The sequence below is a fragment of the Myzus persicae genome, unplaced genomic scaffold, assembly GCF_001856785.1.
Source record: "Myzus persicae strain clone G006 unplaced genomic scaffold, MPER_G0061.0, whole genome shotgun sequence".
Lineage (NCBI taxonomy): Eukaryota > Metazoa > Arthropoda > Insecta > Hemiptera > Aphididae > Myzus > Myzus persicae.
The window spans coordinates 548,960-572,399 of NW_019101460.1; the positions used below are offsets into that span (position 1 = coordinate 548,960).

The following is a 23,440-nucleotide window of genomic DNA, read 5'->3' on the forward strand; positions in this document are numbered from 1 at the left end:
TAAATATGGTATTATATATCATGGAGTGATATACTTTCGATCATACTTCATATGACATTAAAACGGAATTTTAACGAACTATATATAACTGTGTAACTGATATAATTTTTATTTTATAAAAAATAATCATGAAACTATAAACAAAAAATTTAAATATTTAAAAAAAATAATACTTTATGCATTGTTATAATTTAAGTTTAATAATACAAACTTTTTTGGTTATTGTTATATCGCATTTCATTAATTCGTTGAACAAATCTTAAACCGTACGGGACCTCTTTGATACGACAAGTTGTATTATAAAATAATATATGTTTGGTTTTATCGTTATTGACGAAATATAATACAATCCATGGTGATTTCCAAAGTAGGTAGTAGCAGAATGCGCAGATTATTAAATATTTTAAAATTTCAGTTTGCAAAGCGTAAATTATACGAGTTGTTCAACACGTAATACAATGAATGTAACGCGCAAATTCAACGCGTAAGTACAAGTTGTTCAACGCGTAATTACAACTTACAAGTTCTAATTCAAAATAACGACTTGTAATAATCTACAGCTATGAGATAAAAACACATATGGTTGGCCTATTAATGCTTCCGTTTTTTCTGTGTAATTTACATAATATAACATTTTTTTTATATCGCCATTTGTTGAACTCCTTAATCTATTTTTTCTAAAATGTATGATTAACTATATTCTGTTCGGAGTTAAGTCTAGCAAACATCGATTCAACGTTTCGAACTATCACTCGTCGGAAATCATCTCCTCTTGACAACGCATCAGATATATCCTAACCTAACCTAACCTATAGACATATAGTGATACATATTACACAAGTATCTGTCATGTGCCCATGTGTACCTGCCTATATAGTATTCTTATGCTAAATTATTGCGATAAATGTATATTATTTTGATTCGGAATTGTTCAACATTTTGAGTGCATATAAAAATAATAATACTTGAGTGCACGTGAGACGTGAGTATGGACTCTCAATTTTTTTCGAATAATCAAATTTACAAATAATTAAATATTATTCAATAATTTTAACATAACTCTCCAACCCACCCCACCTCATAGAACTCAGTACTCAGTACTCACCAGTCACTTCGTTCTCGGCGACCGCTCTTGAAAAACGTATACGAACTGTGATGTGCGGTGGGTAGATTATTATTATTTGTATTGAGTATCATAATAATATTATTATTTTAAGTATAGCCACACACTCACGAGTACACAACACACATTCGACGGAAAAGGGTTTCACGTGCGCATGCGTGTAGTGGTAGTTGGCGAAACGGATAAATACCGATACCGGATCGTGCAGCACCAGTGTGGCAGTGTGACCGGATTCGAATCTTACTTTGATATAGCGCCATTCGCTAGGCGCTTAGGCCACGTGCTCGTCGCCTGACAAATAATTACCCGTAACCAAACATTGTAAGTCTTTTTTTCGTATTCAAGTTATGCTATAAGTAATATTATAGTTTAATAAAATTGAAAAATATTTTATAATTTTTTGCATGTCAATAACACGATTACGTATGCCATATGGGCAATATATGAATTGATATTCTAATTTCTAAGTACTTCGGGAAAAAAAATTATTCAAATACATTTACACAATATATTATTCTGGCTAATAATTATTATTATGGTATTTATTGTATTCATCGGTATTCGAATGGGAACCTTCTTTTTTAGAAAAATAAATAAAATAAATCTATACTATATTATAATATAATATTATTATTATATAATATTATAGTTATGTGGGTATTTATATTGAAAAATAAACCCAACTGGTTATCATTTAATCAAAGATATGTTTAGTATCAAATAAATAATAATAAATGTATTGTTATAATACTTTATTAATTTTATCTAAAAAAGAATTGGTAAAAAAAATACTATTCGAACATATTTTTTGAAAACAATTAATTCAAAAAATATATAGGTACTATTGAAAATTCAAGCAACTGGTAGCATTCAAAATATATTTTTCAAACCTTCTGTTTTTTTATCTTGTATTGTTTCATCACTTCATCATCACTATACAGTATACATAGTTAAAAACAAAATCGCTTCCCGCTGTCTATCTGTCCCTATGTATGCTTTGATCTTCAAAACTACTCAACGGATTTTGATGCGGGTTTTTTCAATTGATAGAGTGATTCAAGAGGAAGATTTATATGTATTTAACATGCATAATATAGTTGAAAAACAATGATAATTTTAAAGGTTTCTAATCTGATGTAGTAAATAAACACATTTTTTGTGCTTACATTGCAAACGCTGGCTGAACCCTACGAGTTATTTTTAAAATAATGTATACTACAGCATTATACACATTAAAAAGGTGTACAAAAAAGTCCGCGATGGTTTATGTTTATCTCTCGGGGTTACCCCACAATAATCATTTTTTATCCTTAACTTTTTACAAGAAATAATTACTTATTTACGAAGCGATTTTAAGCAATACCGCATTAATAATCCTTATCCAATTAAGTACCTTAAATACATTGTGCATTTAATATAGATCCATACGGCCCTTTATATAGCATGTCATTTAAATTAATATTTTCATTTATTTTATTTAATATTTCAGTAAAAAATGGCGGATTCAAATTACCTGCAGTGCCAGAAAAAAATCGATCCTCACTTTGGAACTAAAGCCGTCCACGTAGGCCAAAATCCCGACCAATGGTCTTTCAAAGACGTCGTTCCTCCGATTTCGATGACTACCACATACAAACAATGCGGTCCAAATGACCATGCTGTGAGTTTTTCTTTCGACCTCAACAAACACTCCTTCACAGGTTCACAGCAATTCAGGATTGTATAAGTAAATCGCGTGCAAACTGTGCAAAATGAAATTGCAATACCACCAAATAACCTATATTATTTAAGACGAATAATTCAATAATCTGTTTTTAAAATGCAACCCAGCAGGGACGGTTCTAACCATGAACTACACACAATGCCACATTTATTATACTGATATAGGTGCTTATACCTTTGTAGTTAGTCTCCATTTTAATAATGACAAATAAATACAATCTCACAAGTTTGCCAAGTCTCCAACTTCCCTATATTGCAAACGGAGTGCAGTAATGTATACTGATCAATATTATTCAAATATTGATCGTTGCTTTTTGTGTTAAACTATCAAGAATTTTAGACTTCACTCGTGCGGAATTATACTTATTAAATTTATTTATTGTTCTTACCGTATCACAGGGTTTTGACTACAGCAGATGCGGCAACCCGACCAGAAATGTGTTGCAGAATTGCATTGCTTCTCTGGACAATGGAAAACACTGTCTGACCTTTGCGTCGGGCATGGCCTCCACTACAGCCGTGGTCCAACTGTTGCAAGCCGGAGACCACATCTTGTGCAGTGATGACATATACAGTGGCACAAATGAGTACTTCTCGAAGATCGCGTCTAAATTCAATGTTAAAATCACAGTGGCCGATATGACGAACGACAAGAGCATAGCGAAATTAATTTTGCCCGAGACCAAGGTGAGTGGTCAGGTTTCATAAATCAACTAAATACAAACATTGGCGCACGGATACTGTTAGTCCTTCAATTCAAAATATGGTAGTTAGTATTGAGCGTATAGGAGCTTATATAATTTTTAGAACATATGAGTAAAAACGTTGTTTTAAATATCATCTATGGTCAACACTCAACTCAAACGTTTGGGTAACTTTGCCTATGAATATCAGCAACCAGGATTAGGAGTTTATAGCACTTAAAATTGCATAGATATGAGCTATAATATTACCTACCTCAAATATACCTAAATATACAATAAAAACAACAAAATATACAGAAAAAAACGGAAATGTATTTATAAATCACTTACAATTTATTATAGAGAGTTATTAAAGTTTTGAAATCATTTTTAGTCACTCTGAGTACGGGTAGGTACACGAGACGATTGTATAAAATGAATAGAGTATACAACGGTTCAACACTCGTTTAACCTAACCGCAGTAGAAATTGATAAAATACCCCAACAAAATCAGAAGATATAACCCAAGTTAAAATTTTGAAAAAAAAATACTAAATTATGAACGGCTTGCCGTTGCTATTACGTCGTATCGGCGCTTTAGCGTTGTAATCGGTATTTACTTAACCCATATTACTTTCATAATTCGATTGAAAATAATTTAAAAACACATTTACGAAAATACAATTTCATGAAATACAACCAATTTTGATACAAAAACGTGTAAAAATGCAAAACGTCGCAAAAAGCCAAAAATATCATAAAAATCTAAAAATTCACAAAATATACAAAAATATGCGAAATAAAAATTTAATTTGAGTTGTACTATTTTATGAATGAATTCATTTTGCATTTAGTACACAGGTCATAATAATAATAATATGTTGGTAATAGAGTACGAACATATTATATAAAAAAAGTTTGCATGTACTTTACATTTAATTCGTTTTCAATGTTTATTTATAAGTGTTTCTTATTTGACTAGTACTTATAATTGTATACAGGTATTTTATTTCTAAACGACTTAACAAAATTTGAATCGTGTGTGTACATAGTTAGTGTGGATGGAGAGCTCTACAAACCCTTGCCTTAAAGTTGCGGACTTGGAATCGATTTCGACGATTGTTCATAGCATACGAAAAGACATCATCGTAGTTGTCGACAACACGGTCCAGACATCTTATTTCCAAGTAAATAAGTAAACGTAACATTAAATCACCTATTTCATAATTTGAACGTATAGATATGATTTTGTATGTTAACTCGCTTAAAATGTATATTATATAATGTTATACCATGCCGAAGTGCCTTCACTAGTTGGTTCTTCCCTCAAGTCACACTCATGCAGCTACATAATAATATAATTTAGGAAAAAACATCCGTTTTGCTGATCATATATGGATTGTATAAAGTCTAGATTAAAAAATACATATATATAAATATAAAATACACATTAAACATCTACGTACGGGTGTAGGTATAGAAATATAGAACATTAAGAGGACGTTACAAATTAAATTTCACGCTCTGCAGATTACTTTTGGCTCCATTAGTTTAAAAATTAGAGTGAATTGGCCTCTTATGAAAATTAAAGGTATCATATCATGAGCTTTTTATTATATTTTTAATTTAAAGCGAGGTATGAATATTGTAAATTTGTAAATTGTTTGTACATCCTTCCTTATGATAAGTATTTCAGTGGATTTATAACCATTCATATTGTAATAAATTACCATTTATAAAATTTACTAAATTTGATTATGTTTAAACCATTATATAATATATTGAAATCCAGGTGATACTAAAATCGTAAAAACGCTTTTGTAGTAGTAAGAGCTTAAGGATAAATAGATATTTTCAAATATTTATTTTGATAAGTATCGAAAGTACAAACGTATAGACTTGTATATTATTGTTCACTTGTCGTTACACACTTACACTTGTTCAGTCATCTTAATTAGTAAAAAATATTTTTTTTATTGACATATTGCCCATAAAAATATTTTTTCAACATTGACGACACCACAGTGGTATTAGATTTATTCGTTTACACTGTGTTTTGTTATTTGTACGTAGAGACCACTAGAATTGGGTGCAGATGTCGTGTTCTACTCATTGAGTAAATACATGAATGGTCATTCGGACGTCACAATGGGTGCACTTGTCTTAAACGATACTGAATTATTCGATCGTCTAGTCTTCATTCAGACCAGTAAGTACCAATACACTCATGAGTTAGTTCGTGTAAATATTATGTCTGAGTGTGATCCTTCTATAGTTTATAACAATTTATGTGAATATACCTAATATCTACATGCGTCTCTTTAGGACTAACATTTTTGTAATCTCAAATAAAGAACGGTTTTTATTTTTTTAAATTGATGCTCATATTTTCAATTTTATATTGACAACAAGTTTTTTTTTCGGAATATTGTATAAACACATAATTATAACCTTTTTAGGAACACAGCTAGCCTGATATTGAAAATAACCTAATAAATCTATTTTATGATCAATTATAATTTGTTTACGTGGATATTCACAACAGTGGCGTGTGGACTCCCTCTCCCATGGCTATGTCGTATAAGCTCATATCAGCTTGTTACAGGTACTTCTACTACATTTGAGAAATCAAAAGACCTTGAATTATCCGATTTCAGTAAGGTTCTCAAGAGTTAATAGTACTATACTCAATTATTTAACTTTTATAGCCCTCGACGACCATTATTTAATATCGATTTCAGATCGAACTCAAAAGCAAACAGTTAAGTAGTACTGTAACTTTTAAAAAAATGTGTACAATAAATGTGCAGTTGAGTGAGTCATCCTTTATTAAAAGAAAAGTACAAAATTCGAGTGTCTCTCGCGAGTCACACCAGTATTTCTGTCCTTCAGAGTTCTCCACGAACCAACTTCGCCGGTCACCGTTCCGGCTGTCTATTAATGCCTATAATGAAAATAATTTACACTAGTGTTGTTTTTTTACTTTTGCACATTTGCTTTATTGGCCTACCTATATGATATTAACATATACTGATATACTGTTCAGTATTTGTTGACGCTTGCGACACATATTTCTTTCACTATACAAATGTATAAAAACGTACAAAATATAATCATTTGTCTTAATAAACGTTGTCATTTTCTGCAGCGTGCGGTATCATGTCGTCGCCTTTCGACTGTTACCTAGTCAACCGTGGCCTGAAAACCCTGCATGTCCGCATGAAAGAGCACATGAAGAACGGATTAGCCGTGGCCAAGTTCTTGGAACAGCATCCGCTCGTCGAACAAGTGCTGTACCCAGGTTTGCCATCGCATCCCCAACACAAGGTGGCTATAAAACAGGCCAGCGGTTTCAGCGGCATGTTGTCGTTTTACATCAAAGGAGGTATTGGGGAAGCCACTAGATTTTTACAGGCCATCAAAGTGTTTTGCTTAGCTGAAAGTCTCGGTGGCTTCGAGAGTCTGGCCTCTCATCCGTAAGTTAACATCTATTATACATTAATATACCTAATAATCGGTTGCGTGCTCATTAAAATTCAATGGGAGGAGAGAGTGAAAGGAAGAACTTGTTAAAATATTTTTATGAATCAACTTGGAAGATGTTAAAAGGACGCTTCCCATACATTTGTTGTCTCCGTTTGACACAGGTACGACATAGAACATTTTCGTTCACTGGTTTCAATAGTGTGCTGTTAGTTTTGATATTAGAGTGACTCGACTCATTATCAAAGTTTTAGATAATAATTTATGCTTAAGCGTCGGTGGATACTTGGATATTTTAATTTTCAAGTGAGATATGAGCATTTTTGATTTCTGTTATTATTTCACATACACGTCGTGTCTTGCTTGAAAATGAAATCATCGAAAATCCGCCGACGTTTAAGCATAGATAATATTCTTACCTAAAAGTTTGGCACAAGGCACACTATTCAAACTAGTGAACGACAATTCGCTATGCCGTAAGTTGATAAGACGGGGACAACAAACGCGTGGGTAGCATCCTCTTAACAGTCCCATCATTACAGTTTTTAAATATGGAGGTAAAAGTTTTGACCAGCAAAAGAATAAAACCGCACTCTCAGTTCACAAAATCGATCACACTTACATTTACCTAACTATAAATGTAATTTCCATCTTAAATAATGCTTTAAATATTTTCAAATTTTCAAATTTTCCTGGGAGGATGTTGACTTTAAGACGATTTATATATTATATTGCTAGCTGATCCCGTGCACTTTGTTGCCCGTTAAAAATTCCAACTCTTCAAGAGACTCGATGGTGATAATGCGAGCAGTATATTATGCTGCTGTGTATTATTGAAATAATATGTTTTGTATTTATTTTGTTTGTGGACACGCCGATGAGAGGCTATAAGTGCCACTCATCCACCTTGGTAGACAACTTGCGAAAATTCAATTGTATGCACTATGCATGCTTATACCTGATCTGCCCGATGAACCACTGCAGGCAACCAATAAACAAAAAAAAAAATAATAACCATTTCTACTAAATATATTTATATTTCCCCTATAACCAATAGCAACTGCAGTACCTATGTAAACAAATATTTTTTTTCGTAAAATTAAAATCTCTGAGCAACTCCCTCGGTCGGACCTATCGGGTCCAATTGTGAATCTAAACCATCCAGGATTATCTTGTTAGATTAGTTAAATAAAATAAAATAAAATTGTACACACACGGTTTTTCTATTAACGCCAACAACGGAAATGGAAAGTTAAGTCGTAATAATTGAATAGTCATATTTCATATAGATAAAATCTGAACTTTATCTCTTCTATCGACTGTTGCGTTCTATGTAAAGAGAGGGTATTTACGGCTATAAATAAAATCGAACAGAATAAAAACGATACGAAAAATATCATTTTACAAAATTTAAACTTTACTGTATATAGTGAAACATAATATTAATACCTAATATTCAATCCACGACATATTTCTCCATGTTGATCCATTTTTTTGGTGTTGGCCGGAGGCCCCATTTTAACGATTAATTATGTCATATGGACAATTTTATAAGTTTAAAAAAAATTGGCTTTCCTTAGCTATTTTTAATTCGAATAAACATTCCAGAACCCAAAAAATAAACCATCCAAAAAATTTTTGAAAAAGTGTTTTTCCAAAATTGTTTTCGTAAAAACCTTCTCCTGGCAATACGAACAATTAAAAAACATTTGAGCCAAATCGGCCCAGCCGTTCTCAATTGATGAATTGTTATACATTTTTGGCTCCACTTATATATATAGATTTATAAAGACTGCAAATGTGCAGGTTAGTAATTCTACCAAAATTGAAATTAAATGCATTATATAAAAATTAGTTTTCATAATTTATCTAGAAATTAGAAAATGTTAACACTATTTTACCCCGGTTTGTTGCCAATCAACAGATCGATTCAACCTCATTAATACCCACCCCATTTTGAGAGCTTAGACTATACATACCAATTTTAAATCGACATACACACAATTAAAATTTTTTTTTTGAACATACTTTAAAAAAATTTTAATAAATTAACTTAGGACTTATGACAGAGGAATTGTAATTTGTACTCTTCTTCACCCAAAGATAGATTTTGCTCATGATCAAATTTCGCCCATATAGTCTCATACTCTCACGAAGTCATGAATACCTGCACGTTATAAAGACTTGAAGTACATATTTTGTATTTTATTAATACTACCACTACCAATTAGTTATAGGTACTTTTCAAAAATGTTGTTAAGATGATTCAACAAATTTCAACATTTTAATATTTCGCAATTAATCGTAATTTTTAATTTTTTGATTTATCCAAATCTTATTTTATATTGTCGTAACCTTGTTGTAGTAATGTAATTCGAGAAATAATTCTTTCTAATGTATGCTAAAAAAACCTTTGAAAAATCATTGAGAATCAATATAACAATAGCCATACCTATTTTATAATATTATTATAACCAAAATACACAACTACTTGTAATCGATTATACCTATTGTAAAAAATACTTAGAATTTTTTTCAACTATTTAGCTATATGTACATTATTTTTTCAGAGCACTCATGACTCATTCTTCAGTTCCTGAAGAAGAACGAGCAGCATTAAAAATTACAGACAATTTAATCCGTTTGTCTGTGGGATTAGAATCCGAAGAAGATTTAATTGCCGATCTTGATCAAGCACTAAAAGCTTCTGTTGAAAAACAATTGTGTTATAATTAAAATAGTATTTTATTTGTGTAAAATAACGCTGATGGGAATCAGTTAATATATTTATTATTATTTTTATATTATATTATATAATATAATAAAATATCTATTAAGACTTTTGTTTAATTCGTTAACATTTATCTTTAGCTCCACTTGCTTGAATTGCTTGTTCTAAATCGTCGATCAAGTCCTGGTAGTATTCTAAGCCAATGGACAGCCGAATGAGATTATCGTGAATGCCAGAAGATTGCCTTTCTTCGTTCGTGAGCGAAGTGTGCGTCATTTTACAACTATACATGTGAACATTTCAATAAAATAAAAAAAATTAATTATTTCCGGACGACAAAACAATATAATAAATACATTTTTTATCGGGACAATATATTTTGGGATTTTTTTCGGGAATAGGGCCACAATAAGTGCATCAAACTAACGTGAAATAAAAAACTTCGTTGGACCAAGTGACCGACTGCGTATAATATTGTGGCTCCGGTAAATATTATATAATCAGTAGAATAGCTGAGGGAGGGTGAATCAGAATTCACACTGATTTTTGTAATACGCCTACCAAATATAAAATAAAGCACCGGGGTATGACTTAAATCGAGTTTTTATATTTTTGGACCAGATGAAGTAGGTATGTTATTATTATTTTTTTTTTGATGTCTGAAAACATTTTTACTCATAGAAACCTCAATGATATCAATGTTGCCATACTACCTCGGATGACGTACTCCGTCGAAAATTCCCAGTGATGGATGATATTATACTCACGGAAGAGCGGCCAAGCTTTCGTAGCAGCCCAGACTGCACGTGATGCAGAACAGCTTCAGCGATTCCAACAGCTTCGTGCTCACTTCGATGCCGCCGTTGATGTAGAACGACACTATTCCGTTGTGGCCGGTAAACTGTTTTTTGATGATTTCGTGTTGCCTGTGACTGGGCAGGCCCATGTAGTTCACTCTGAGCACTTTCGGATGCGATTCCAAGTACACGGCTACCGCCGTGGCATTCTTCATGTGCTGTTCCATGCGCACTTGCAGCGTCTTCAATCCGCGGTTCACCATGTAACAGTCGAACGACGAAGGTATGTTTCCGGAAGCTGTGGTGAAAAACAAATCGATGAATTTTTTTTTTTTGTAGATACACCGTCATAAATTATAATATAATAATAGTTACAAATTGATGGCCCCGGAGTTGTATTTTAAGACCGATAAAAAAATAATTATAATTACACTCGTAAATCATAACACAAACCTTAATAAATAGGGCCCAAAAGTGTTATATAGGGGCTAAAAAAGACAATTAACTACTCTAATACGTGAACATTTTGAAAGATTTACCGTTTATGAATCGGACACGTGATCGTTTATATATAATATTATGCTGATTTAAAGTATGCTTAAAACCCGAATGAGCCATTTGGTACGACAATACGTAGCTAAACTTATATCCAACACGAATAAAAATTACCAAAGCAGCGACGCAAATTATCACACTTAATTGGACGTCCGATACCTAAAGGCTTAGTCATATTGCTTCACATTAGGAGGTCGCGGGAATGTGCTTATACCAAGACCGTCTGCATGGCTACATTTGAATCGGGGCTAGAATTAAAAATTGCTATACTTACTAGTTGGGTCCGGGATTTTTACAGGTATTACACTAGCTGGGTCCGTAGTTTTTTTTTAGTTTCTGTGCCACTTAATTACTAGAATTTTAGGTAATAATAAATAGCATTAACATGCAAGTTCTATACCAAAAAAATATATTTAAAACGCTATAAATCAAATATAAAAAATACATGTTGTACGGTAAAAATAAAAATAAAATATTATTTAAAAAAATCTTGGGCGTTGGTAAAAATGTATAACACATTGATTTTGCGTAGTACTTAAGAACATCCCGAACCCAACTAATGCAGTCCCTAGTACTTGAGACCCAACCCGGTCTGCATGACTGAATATGTGTTCATTTTTTAAGTTATTATTATTTGTTTGATTTTTTTTTTTATGAATGTTTTTATTTTTCACATTTTCGTCACACTCGAAATTATTTTAATTGTTTTAAATAAAAGTTATATCAATAGATTCCATGAGACTGGGAGGATGATGTTTATTTCTTATTTTTTCAACTCTTATAATATGTAGGCAAAAGGTAGCTTCTTGTATTTGATTTATATTTTCTCACAAATATCTTCCCCGGGCAGCGACGAGGAGGCAGCTACTAATATAAAAGATATATAAACAGTATTTATAATATAACGTCACTTACTGTATTGGAAAACGTATAATTTGTCATATATGTCCTTGTTGTTGGTAACCAGTGCCCCCATAACTATATCTGAATGTCCATTCATATATTTACTCAGCGAATACATTATTACATCTACGCCAAGATCCAACGGTCTCTGTACATGATGTATTTAAAAAACAAAAACAATTTAAATTATTTATTTTGGTTTAAAAATTAAAAGTAAGTATGATATTATTTTAACATTATAACAATTTGCTTGATAGGTATTCAAGTATACAACAATCTTGTATTTATATGTTCTTTAAACAACGCATAGTATATAAGTGATAAAAAATGTTCTAAAATATTCATGCACGATTAAAATTGTAAAACATTCCTGCCCATAAATTCTAATTAATGGATTAGATTATATGATTTCTCTAAAAATATAATATGAAGATACTTAAATGTCTTACAAATATGAAATATAGGTATAGGTCAACCACGTTATGTGTAAATAATGTAGGCGAATAAATTGAGGCAAGGTTGGCATGGAGTGTCTTCTAGGAAGACCACTACAAACCGCGGACCTTTTGAACTTGCCGTGTGAGCTGCCCTAGGAAGACCTACCGATCGACCACCATCCAAAAATTGTTGTTTATTATTTGTTAAATGTAAGCTTTAGCCATTACGGACCATTTGTATTAGCTTAGATGATTTTGTATAATCTACTTGTTATTATCTTAGAATTTAGTCTTTTATATTCATCATTCAAATCATAGCTAAATCCATTTGTAATATAAACGATCGAAACTCTAAAGTTGACTAACAAGACGATAAAAATGATTCACAAAAGTAATTATGTACATCGTACAAGATTACGTAATCCAGTATTCCAATATAATTACTTGAAAATAGGGCGTCACGAATGAATTATCAACGGCCACTATAATATCTGCTCGAGTCATATGAACGGCTTCAGACACTTTTTGTACGTCCAACACGATCATTAAAGGATTCGACAAACTCTCGAACCAAACGAGCTGAAATAAAATGAAATATATTCTACAGATAAAATTATATCTAAAAGTATGAAGGAAATGGAGACAAGCAACAACAAATAATTCGTTAGCATGTTTTTGAGCTGCAGAAAACACACCAGTTACAATTCACATTTTTTGATACCCGTAGTCTTATAAAATCATACCTACATGAAAGTGTTTCTTGAAAATGTATAGGTCCAAATCAACATTTTCATTCACTCATTATTCAAGTACAAGTCAATCAGTCTAAATACCTACTTATAATATATATTTGTAAAATAATTATCTATAAAAATGGTTAATGTATATTGTTTAATTAACATTATTAATATATAAAATAAGTTATTATTTTTTCATTCCATGGGATTATACCAAATTGTAAGGAATTAGCTGCAGTTGCAAATAAATCAAAATGTACATTATTCTATAGACCAATAATCTACAAAGATAAATTTGATACATATATAATATTTTAATTTAAAATGTTTAAAAATTTGTTTATATAACTTATAGATTTTTTTCCTCCTTTCTAATGTACATTTGATTACCTAAATAAAATGTTATTCGTATAGGTACTATAGTGTAGTCTATATGAATGTGAGATTGGAAAATATCAGGAAAGAGAATAAACGCTAATTTTGAAAAATATATAAACCATCATTGCCTTATTTTGAGTACTGAGAAAACGAATAAGAAATATAAAATGAAATAAAAATATTAATATATTTAAAAGAAACCGCGATAATTATTGATAATCGGTATTATAACGCTTACACACTATGGTGTTTCGTCCAACTTCGTAGTTCATGCTTATATGCACAATTAATCACGATCCGACAGACAAACGTATATAATTATGATATAATAATATATTAATATACAAAACCTTAATTAACGACATGTATACAAAATTGTAAACACTAAATGTATTATTTTATAAAGTCTATTTTAGATATATTGGATTTTTATTGTGTGTGCCTGTTTTACGATTTTTCAGTGCATTCAATTCACAGCCCTTGGTAAATTATAAATATGTTGTTGTATCTCATTTGACCTTAAAGTTTTATTTCAAATGTTTGAATATTTCTATAATATCTTAAACAATATTTTAACAATTTATGAATATCTGTTCTAAAGCTTTTGTATAATTTTGAGCATTATATTGTGTACCTATATTTTAAGTTTGTTTTGTGCTATATTATATCATGTTTAATGAGACTTATCATCGTCTCGGAGAATAAAAAAATATGTATAATTCGTTTTTAGCAGTCTCGAGAGCACATTATTTTAGCGATATTTTATAACGTATAAGTAAGTAAATCAAGGTTGAACTGTAATTATTAAAACTTATTTTTGTAACTTTTACACTTGAAAGGAGTTTAATATTTTTCAATTTATAAATATTATGTACCTATACTTAAAGTATATTTTATATTGAATTTTTTAAGATTTTAATGCATCTTTCGAGATTCATAGTCTTTATAGAGCTTATAAGTGCAGTTTTTAAATGCATTAAATTCACAGCTCCGGGTGATCAGCGCGGGTACGATGTACTGTCACTCTCACCTTAGTGTTGGGTTTTATACTTTTGATGATGTTCGCCGTGTCGGAAAAGTCAATAAAGTCAAACAAGATTCCCGCATGCTTGGCCATCTTGTTCAGCAGCCTGTGAGTACCGCCGTATACGTCGGAGCTGCACAATATGTGGTCACCGGGAGCCAACAGATTTACCATGGACGAGATAGCCGCCATCCCGGAACTGTAGGCCAGCGCGTACTTGGCTTGGTCCAGTGCTATCAGACATTTCTCCAAGACCGAACGGATCGGATTGCCGCATCGCGTGTACTCGTACCCCTATAAATTGTTGTAATATGCACGTATTAAAAGAATAAGACGTAATTATATATAAATGAAATTTCAGCGTACAACTGTTTTCCACATATTTTGTGAGAAAAATTGTCCCACCCTAGGTAGGTATTAAAAATGTTGAACCTTTGAAATTAAAACTTTAAATTGTACTCAAAACAATTTGAATTTCCGAGAAAAATAATAACACACATAAAGCCATATAGGCGTGGATTCCGGACTTCAAAAATAACTCCCAAGTCGTAAAAGAAAATCATACATAATATGAGCACGTCGTCGAGTATTTCACAGCAAATTACATTTATTTATGGCTTAATTGGAATTATAGAACTATTACAGTTGTGAACAGTTGTCATTTGAACATTTATTAAATAAATATTAATTGTTAAATTTTAATATAATATAATACTATTTGGTCGTATGACTAGTGATTATACTGTTAATAACTATAATAGGTACAAGTAAATTACCTAGGTATATCGAACGTCTGAGCCGTGGCATGATCAAAATATTATAGGTACCTATATATTTTTATTGTAAAATGTTGGTGCTACTAAAAAATGTAAGTTTTTTGAAATTCTAATCATATCACTTAAATAATAATATAGCATTTAAAAATTAATTCTATTTCATAATAATTGATAAAAATATTGTTTGATATTTTCAAATGTGAAAAACAACTCAAAATCACAATCAATGATATCAATAATAATTTGACTGTGTCTACTAAGTACAAACGAAGTAAAATATATAATATGCGTAAAAATTGTAACTTGAATGTCCCCAGGAACATATTTTTTTTTAATTGCAAAAAAATAACTATGACAGCGTTAATAATTTTGGGTCGATTAAATATCTAATTTAGCCCAAAATTGAAGTTTAAATATCTATAAAAAAAATGTGTTAATATGTTTTGGACTATTTGGTTATAATATAAAAAATGCTTATGAGAAACATTGTTTTTAATTTTCAATCCTTAGATATAAAGATTGAACATTTTATAAATTTTCAACTACAAAATAATTTACAAATGTTCCTTGATTTTTATGAATTTTAACTTTAAATGCATATAAAAACTAATGTAACTTTCAGTGCCTTTTTATTTTTTTCATATGAGGAAAAACTTATAGTCTGACACAATCTTCGTCTATAGACATGCAAATATATACAGTAATTACACAGTGAATATTATTTTCTATACCTAATCATAAACTACCAGAACCGACTTTTTCAAAACCAGACGATTAACTGTTTCTAAATTCAATGCATCCATACTATATTATTATGCATCTACATTTTTTTATTTCTTAATCCATGCCTAATACGCCAGTTAACATTCGTTTTGATAAATGTATTATACAATCAATGATATTATGTCTGTTTTTTGGTTTATCTGTAAGTATAATATTGTAGTAAACCACCTGTAGACAATTCAGATTTACCCGAAATGCAGTTATGAAACGGGAATGGTGTTGTTCACTTCATCCATCCATCATCCATGTACACAATAATTGACGATTTTCTTAAATAATATTGTGAATAATTATTATTCATTCAAAGGAAAAATACCTACTCAATAAAATATTCTAAGAAGTATATAATTAATTTAAAAAAGTTTAGTGAAGATCACTGCCTCTATGGCTCTATATAACAATAAATATCTAAATAGGTAGATAACTAATAGCTAATAGGTATAAAATAAATGTACATAATTTATTCGGGAAATTCTCGCCTTATCGAAAACGTCCAAAAATAAAACCTGGACATTTAAATAAGTAGGTAGGCAAATATTTTTATTGAAAAAAAACATCTGGATCTTTATACGATTTGATCTATTTTACAATTAGTAGACATGTAGTAATAATATACATAACCGTATCTAGATCATCACCACAGATTTGTTTTCACAAAAACATTGTTAATCCATATAGGTACACAACACATAAGATATAAACCATAATATGCCGTACATAACATACACCTACCTATAAGATCCCACACAATACGTTTTCACGTCATAATAAATTATATTTTATAGTCAAGTAACACAATATTTTACTTCGATTACTCCCGGCGATCTCGAATTGAATATCGTACTCATCGCAATCGGTGGCACGACATCGTTGTAAGTCCACTCTCCGGGGTTGTGTCCGGCGTGCACGAGTTTGGTCCCAAAATTCGGATCTCTTACGTTCATTTTTGTCACGGAACCGTTGTCACACATTTTTTTTTTTTTTTTTGCAGATTTGTAGGACGAAGATTTTAAGAACTACTTATTAACACACACCTACCAGCTATTGATTGACAACGTTCGGGAGTCGAGAATACAACACAACTGATTTGTAAAGTATTAACTGCGATTGTTTCGTGTGGGCTGACGGACCTAAAATGATCGATGACACATATTGATGACAAATTACAGCATAACTCCGTGTATAAAATGATTATCTCGTAGACACACAATGCACATAACAATATCGACCAATTTCGTTACAATTAACCGGGCAATGTAATTAAAATGAACTCGTACGATCGATTGTTGACCATCCCACTGTGTTTGGAAGCTATTAACATTATAAGCTATACAATCTTACAATTTATATCTATTATATATCATATTATACTAAACAATGATTTATTGTAAATTTGCTACAGTCGTCAATGTAGGTATATAATAATATAATAATATGTGCATCGAACAATTGTCTAGATTATGGTTATTATTATTAGACTACAGACAAATTCCTAGCCCTAACCTCAAATATTTTCATATTTGGTCACTTCATTAGCTATAAAACGAAATTGTAATAGTTCACCGTAGGTAGATAAAAATATTATGAAATTACTAATTAACAATAATAAACTATATGATTTAAAAAAAAATAAGTAAAAAAAATGATATTACCGATTTCTTCATCGATTCAAAAAAACCTTTAATTATATGGTACCTAATTAGCTCAAATTAATTATTTTTATTTAAGCGCGGGGCTAAAATCCCATTTTTGCAAGTCCCAACTTAATAATTGCTGTCCTTCTACAACCAACCACCCTACCCAAATCAAAATTCTAGCACTACCATTGTACTAGTCGGGATAAATTATCATTGGGAATCTAATGAATGTAACTGTCACAAAAGGGTTGAAAAAAAAATGTTTTTAACATATCAAAATAGACATATATATATATAAATGTGTGTGCATACGCGGTCAGAAAATCAATATATTATATTATTTATTTTTACGTTTTAGTAATTTATTATTGAATATTTAATGAATAATTTTTAATTGGTGGTGCCATTATTATAATTACTCATTAGTTCTAGGGAAAGACTTCTAAGAAAATTAAGAAATGTAAGCAATCTAATAAAAAAAGCTCAGGTGAGGTCAGATTTCATTCTGAAGCTCACATAAACAGTAAAGGGCGTTCAATAGGGATATTCAATTACTACCAACTGTATACTAAGTATTTTAAAATAGCCATTAACTATTTATAATATTTAATTGTTGAACATTGCAAATATATTATAATATTAACGTTTAACAAGAATTATTAAAAATAATTTCGATGACCTTCACAGCCAATAACTATCATTGATTAAACTGGTGATTACAGCTATAATCATATTATTATGTACTATAACACTTTTTAATACACTTACATCAGTATTATCACAATTTATTGTAGTAATGTTAATATTTATATTATATTGATGAATTATATATTTATCAATAATCTACATTGATCATATTTAAATAAATATATACTGTATACACAATACACACATCGTATAATATAAATGATAAAATTTAAAACTAAAATGGAATGAACAAAAATATTATTTAATAAATTCACTTTTGAATTATATTGGAATGATCAAATACATAACATTGCTTAGGTATATATCTATTATTAATAACTACAATAGTTTAATGGTATAGTTAAAATATGAAAAAAAAAAACAATAAATCACGAAATACCGCATTGAAACAATGATAATACATAGATAATAAAATTAAAAGAAGAAATATATATTAACTTCAATGAGAAGTTATCATACATTAATCTTTTCAACCTAGTGTTGTATTTATGAGGAATCTACAAAATGAAAACTTTAACATCTGTACATTATAAATTTGTATTTTTTTTTTAGTGTATTTTACGTATAAATTACTTTAAGCTTTTCCTGTAAGAGCAGTGGTTCTGTCTGTACTGGTACCCTGTTCTTTCTCCAACTGACGACCAAGATACTCCCTAAAATAAATTTAAAAAATACAAATCAATAAAAATATAACAATCATCAATTTAAAAGCAGAGCTTAAAACTGTTTCTAAAATTAGAGGTAATTTTTTTAAAAACTGGTGATTAGTTTTCTTATTCTAGGAATAGAAGTTTAATAATAGTTTACCAGTTAGCGGTTACCTCACACCGAAGGAAAAAAAAAAAAAGGTTGAAAATAATACAAATATAAATACTTAAAGGTACCTAATTATTAGTACAAACATATCTATTTTCTCATTATACTGGTTACTAGGTATTGCTAAATGAACAATTTTTAGAAATGTCGATAATTGGTTTTTCGTATTAGACTTTATGAACTTTAGTTAATTTGACCTGAATTACTAAATGAATACCCAATATGGTATTATGGTAAGACATGCAGTCTGACAGGTCACATGTTCAAGAAAACCTAAAGTGAATCTTGATACTCAGATAAATATTAGTATAAATTATGTTTAAATAAAAAATTTTAATTTCCATAATAATTTAGTACACAAGAAAAACTATGTACAAGAAATATTGTCTATAACTATATCATTAAAGATAATAATATATGTAATGTGTAATATGCAATGTATAAATTTATAAACATTTAATTTTTTTATTAAATCTAAAAACTAAACTAGTCCACGATTAAAGAACACAGTCTAAGTTGGATATTGATAATTCAATTTTATAACAATACATAAAACACGGTATATCATGATGTTTTGTTTGTTGGAAAGTAATTTTATTCTAGCTAAGATCAATGTTAAGAGGATGTCAGGGCACTATTTATTTTCTCTCTTTCACCAATGCGCCACATAGCAAATTTGCTTTCAGCGAAAATAAAGTTATGTTGTAAACCTCAAAACTAAAAGTAAATTTACCTAATATTAATGTTAAGAACATTATTTATAAACGAACAGTTATGAGTATAGTAAAATGTTACAATTTAAAAATTACTATATCTTACTTTAACATTGTTTACATATACTGAATGACGCCCATTGGCATTATGATTAATCTTTTCATTTTTTATAATCAACTCTTAGACACATTATTTCATAAAAACATACAAGTCGTACATTATTATTTTAATTTATCAATCATTAAGAATTTTTTTTTAAAACTTCAATTTTTTCAGCATCACATCAGTTATATTTGAAATATGATATACAAATTGAAATATCATAAAAAAGCTTAAGTAAAATATAGTAAATGTTTTCAAGTTTTAAAAGGTTAATTCACTCTAATACTATAACTAAATAACAATATAAGCTAGGTTCTACCGGTAGCAAATTTGCTATAATACTCATGGGTCAGAAAGAGAAAATAAGTTATCTAAACTTGTTGAATACCATGCTTGAGGTTTCACGGTTGTTTTTCTTACAGGACCACACTCTATTTTCAATGGCATGGATTTTGAATAAATTAATTTTTTTTTCATTATTAGTCCAACACCACGAAAAACTTATTATTGACAAATAAATGTGTTTATGACATACAGCCCAAGGTCGTATGGCGTATAGATATAAGGTGCGACCACCAGCAAACAAAAAAATACACTTATACCCTGATACTATGTGGATGGCACCAGTCCTATAGCAGTCTATTTGTTAATGTAGAATTATAGTATTTTTTTTTGCAAGGACCCAAGCATACGTATAGTTTACAAGAGTTATTAAATACGGCCATAGATACGTGAAATTAATTCTATTACAACTTATAAGATGTCGTCATGTAATCAATGAGGAAAAACCAAATATTAATCAACAGTTTATAATTTAAAATCTTACCAATTGTGCACCATAAGTTTTTGTACTGCTAAGAGTGCTTCGTAACGTACATTTGCATCGTCGTGTGATAACAGTTGCATAACAAGTTGTTTTCCTCCTAGCTGTTCAATTATACTGTAAAATATTAAATGACATTTGGTGATTTTAAATAAATTAATTTGTTATAATGTAAGTTAAATATAAAATAATACATTTATGATGTTATACTCACTGTTTTCCACGTGGATAATGTCTTACATATTCACCAACATCAAAACTAGCAACACTTAAAACAAGTGGGTCTCTGCTTGTTTCCAACAAATGCACTAAGATACGCAAAAGTTCATAATTTCTCTCATTAAGGCGAGATGCGTTTTCTCGCCAGAATTGTGCTGATCTATGCACAGGGCTCCATTCCAATCGACCAGATTTCACTTCTGTAGCATACTCATCAAAGGAACTGTAAAATAGTAATGTTTAAGACAAAATTAGTGAATTGCATTATATTATATAAAATTAAGATTCTTCTGAAGATACCTAAGATCTTGAACAGATGCTTGTAGACGTTCGTTTAAAAATTGTATATCCTCAACAATATCTTCATCATCAAATTTCCTTTGCTCAAAAATACTAAGTTGTTTTAAAACTTTGCTCTGTACCATTGCAATGCAGTGTTCTTTGGAAGTAGTGTTATCCTCTGGTTTCTCAATTAAATTCTAAAATTCAATTAATTAGAAGAAAATTTTTAAATGAAATTAATGAATAAGAAATTTACCCGGAATACAGCAAGAATAATTCGTGTAACTTTTTCTTTAACAGAATCACTAAGAATATCTGCCAAAATAGGAATAACATTAAATCTGTAAAAAAAAAACATAGATGAGTTAATAATTATTTGTTTAAGTTTTTTTTATTGAAATCTAACTTATTCATTCGTTCAGCCAAACGTGGATTGAATGTCATAACCCACACACAAAATATCAATTGGTATTGAATTTGGAAGTTAACACGTCCTGATAATATACTCAAAAGAGTAGATATACCATCAACAGAAATGAATGCAGTTCTGTATTCATCGCGACGAAGTAACATTTGCAAGCAGCGAGCAACTGATTGCATGTATTCATTGTTCTGAAATCATAAATCAATATTATATTAAAATTAAAATACCATGTTCATAATGTTTATAAGACAAATTATTAATTATGATGAAATACATAGAATAAAAATAAATTGTTTATAAATATTTTAGGTATAAGTCTAGTTTCATCACGGGTGAGATGTTTGTCCTATACATAAATATGTAAATAGAAATATGATTCAATATTTCTACTTGGCAACCTATACATCTAAAATATTCTAACTTAGTTTCTCCTACCTAAACAAATGATTATATAGTAAATATAGGTATTTGAATTTGCAAATATCTTAAACAACATCCTAACCTTGCTGGACAAAAAATAATAGCACACATACACAAACTAGATTAATTATTTTTAAGTGTTGACTTACAGCAGATAGCAGTTGCTCTTTAATCCAATTCAAGTAAAACTGAAGATCAGTTTGATTGATTAGATCAGTTGAATAACATGCAAACTTTGCTATAATTCGAGCAGACATGTTATTTATAAACCCATCGGCAGCATTCAACAGGTTCAAAAAATTTCCGCACACTGGTTCATTTTTCTTAAGAGCATATTCATGAAATATTTCTACACGTGATCGGTCTTCCTGTGAGATAAAATTTTGAAAAAAAAATGTATTATTTGAGGACCATAAATTTCTTTTGACCAATGACTTGGGTCAAAGGCACATAAGAGGAAAGAAACAACTTACGGTCAATAGATCATCAATCAAAACGAGTACATATTGTATAGTCGATTCCTTAGAGATATGTTCCAATAGACTGAAGAAGGCCTTTGCGGACTGTGGACGATTGTCATTTAAAAATTGACCTTTGGCATCTGTCACGTCATAGGCACTGATGAAATCAAACACGTCTTGCGATATCATTTGAGACCTGAGACAGAGTTAAGCTTAGGATATTAGGGAAACACACAGATTGGGTGATATTGGGTAAAAAAGCTTTACTGTAAATAAGAAGACCAATTAGGGTTCAGATTCCTTATTTCGGCCGCCTGTTGCTGCAAAACGCTGGTGGCGGCAAACATATCTGCGAAAATACACAATTCCCGATAAATTGTTTAAACGGGTCTTCGTGATGAATTGTCCGGAGGTACACGCCCTTTTATTACGGACATTCGCTTACCAATATTTTCTTCCGGAAACGCTGGCAGAATTTCTTTCATATTCGCTGTTTTTGTCATTCCACAATTTCTGATGATCCGGAGGAAAATCTAGATTCGGCAAGTTTGGTGAGAAAAATTGGGAAAATAATTTAACTTATTAGTCGATTCAGAAAATAACGAAGAACCTTCTGATGATGATGGTAGTTGTTTATCTATGAAGAGACTAAAGACCCATATTATTATTATCCACTGTTAATGGAAGACAGTGTGACCAATA

At 30.3% G+C, this 23,440-nt stretch overlaps 3 protein-coding genes across 3 annotated transcripts; 1 reads left to right on the forward strand and 2 right to left on the reverse strand.

The window, feature by feature from the left end:
- The first annotated feature begins 1,243 nt into the window (after positions 1-1,243).
- On the forward strand, positions 1,244-9,804 carry LOC111029146 (putative cystathionine gamma-lyase 2). Its single transcript, XM_022308020.1, has 7 exons — positions 1,244-1,444; positions 2,613-2,783; positions 3,245-3,532; positions 4,581-4,715; positions 5,602-5,737; positions 6,677-7,004; positions 9,582-9,804. The coding sequence occupies exons 2-7, from the start codon at positions 2,619-2,621 to the stop codon at positions 9,745-9,747; spliced, it is 1,218 nt and encodes a 405-aa protein (XP_022163712.1). The 5' UTR covers positions 1,244-1,444; positions 2,613-2,618; the 3' UTR covers positions 9,748-9,804.
- LOC111029147 (putative cystathionine gamma-lyase 2) lies at positions 9,782-17,309 on the reverse strand. The gene is made up of 6 exons (XM_022308021.1): positions 16,939-17,309; positions 14,580-14,867; positions 12,879-13,013; positions 12,010-12,145; positions 10,510-10,837; positions 9,782-10,025 (listed from the first exon to the last, which is right to left on the reverse strand). Exons 1-6 carry the CDS (start codon positions 17,101-17,103, stop codon positions 9,866-9,868), a joined length of 1,212 nt encoding a protein of 403 aa, XP_022163713.1. The 5' UTR covers positions 17,104-17,309; the 3' UTR covers positions 9,782-9,865.
- Positions 17,310-18,699: 1,390 nt separating this feature from the next.
- On the reverse strand, positions 18,700-23,370 carry LOC111029145 (V-type proton ATPase subunit H). The gene is made up of 10 exons (XM_022308019.1): positions 23,184-23,370; positions 23,006-23,087; positions 22,751-22,934; positions 22,427-22,645; positions 21,840-22,045; positions 21,690-21,774; positions 21,452-21,630; positions 21,147-21,374; positions 20,936-21,049; positions 18,700-19,130 (listed from the first exon to the last, which is right to left on the reverse strand). Exons 1-10 carry the CDS (start codon positions 23,239-23,241, stop codon positions 19,052-19,054), a joined length of 1,434 nt encoding a protein of 477 aa, XP_022163711.1. The 5' UTR covers positions 23,242-23,370; the 3' UTR covers positions 18,700-19,051.
- Positions 23,371-23,440: the final 70 nt, after the last annotated feature.

Coding starts and splice junctions, on each gene's coding strand:
- LOC111029147 (XM_022308021.1), bottom strand. CDS start 17,103: ATGTGTGACAACGGTTCCGTGACAAAAATGAACGTAAGAGATCCGAAT. Junction 13,014..14,579: donor GTATAAAACCCAACACTAAG/GTGAGAGTGACA, acceptor ATTTTATTTCAG/CTCGTTTGGTTCGAGAGTTT. Junction 10,838..12,009: donor ATTATACGTTTTCCAATACA/GTAAGTGACGTT, acceptor TTTTCACCACAG/CTTCCGGAAACATACCTTCG.
- LOC111029146 (XM_022308020.1), top strand. CDS start 2,619: ATGGCGGATTCAAATTACCTGCAGTGCCAGAAAAAAATCGATCCTCAC. Junction 5,738..6,676: donor TCTAGTCTTCATTCAGACCA/GTAAGTACCAAT, acceptor CATTTTCTGCAG/CGTGCGGTATCATGTCGTCG. Junction 7,005..9,581: donor GAGAGTCTGGCCTCTCATCC/GTAAGTTAACAT, acceptor TTATTTTTTCAG/AGCACTCATGACTCATTCTT.
- LOC111029145 (XM_022308019.1), bottom strand. CDS start 23,241: ATGACAAAAACAGCGAATATGAAAGAAATTCTGCCAGCGTTTCCGGAA. Junction 22,646..22,750: donor TGATTGATGATCTATTGACC/GTAAGTTGTTTC, acceptor TTTATCTCACAG/GAAGACCGATCACGTGTAGA. Junction 21,375..21,451: donor GCATCTGTTCAAGATCTTAG/GTATCTTCAGAA, acceptor ACTATTTTACAG/TTCCTTTGATGAGTATGCTA.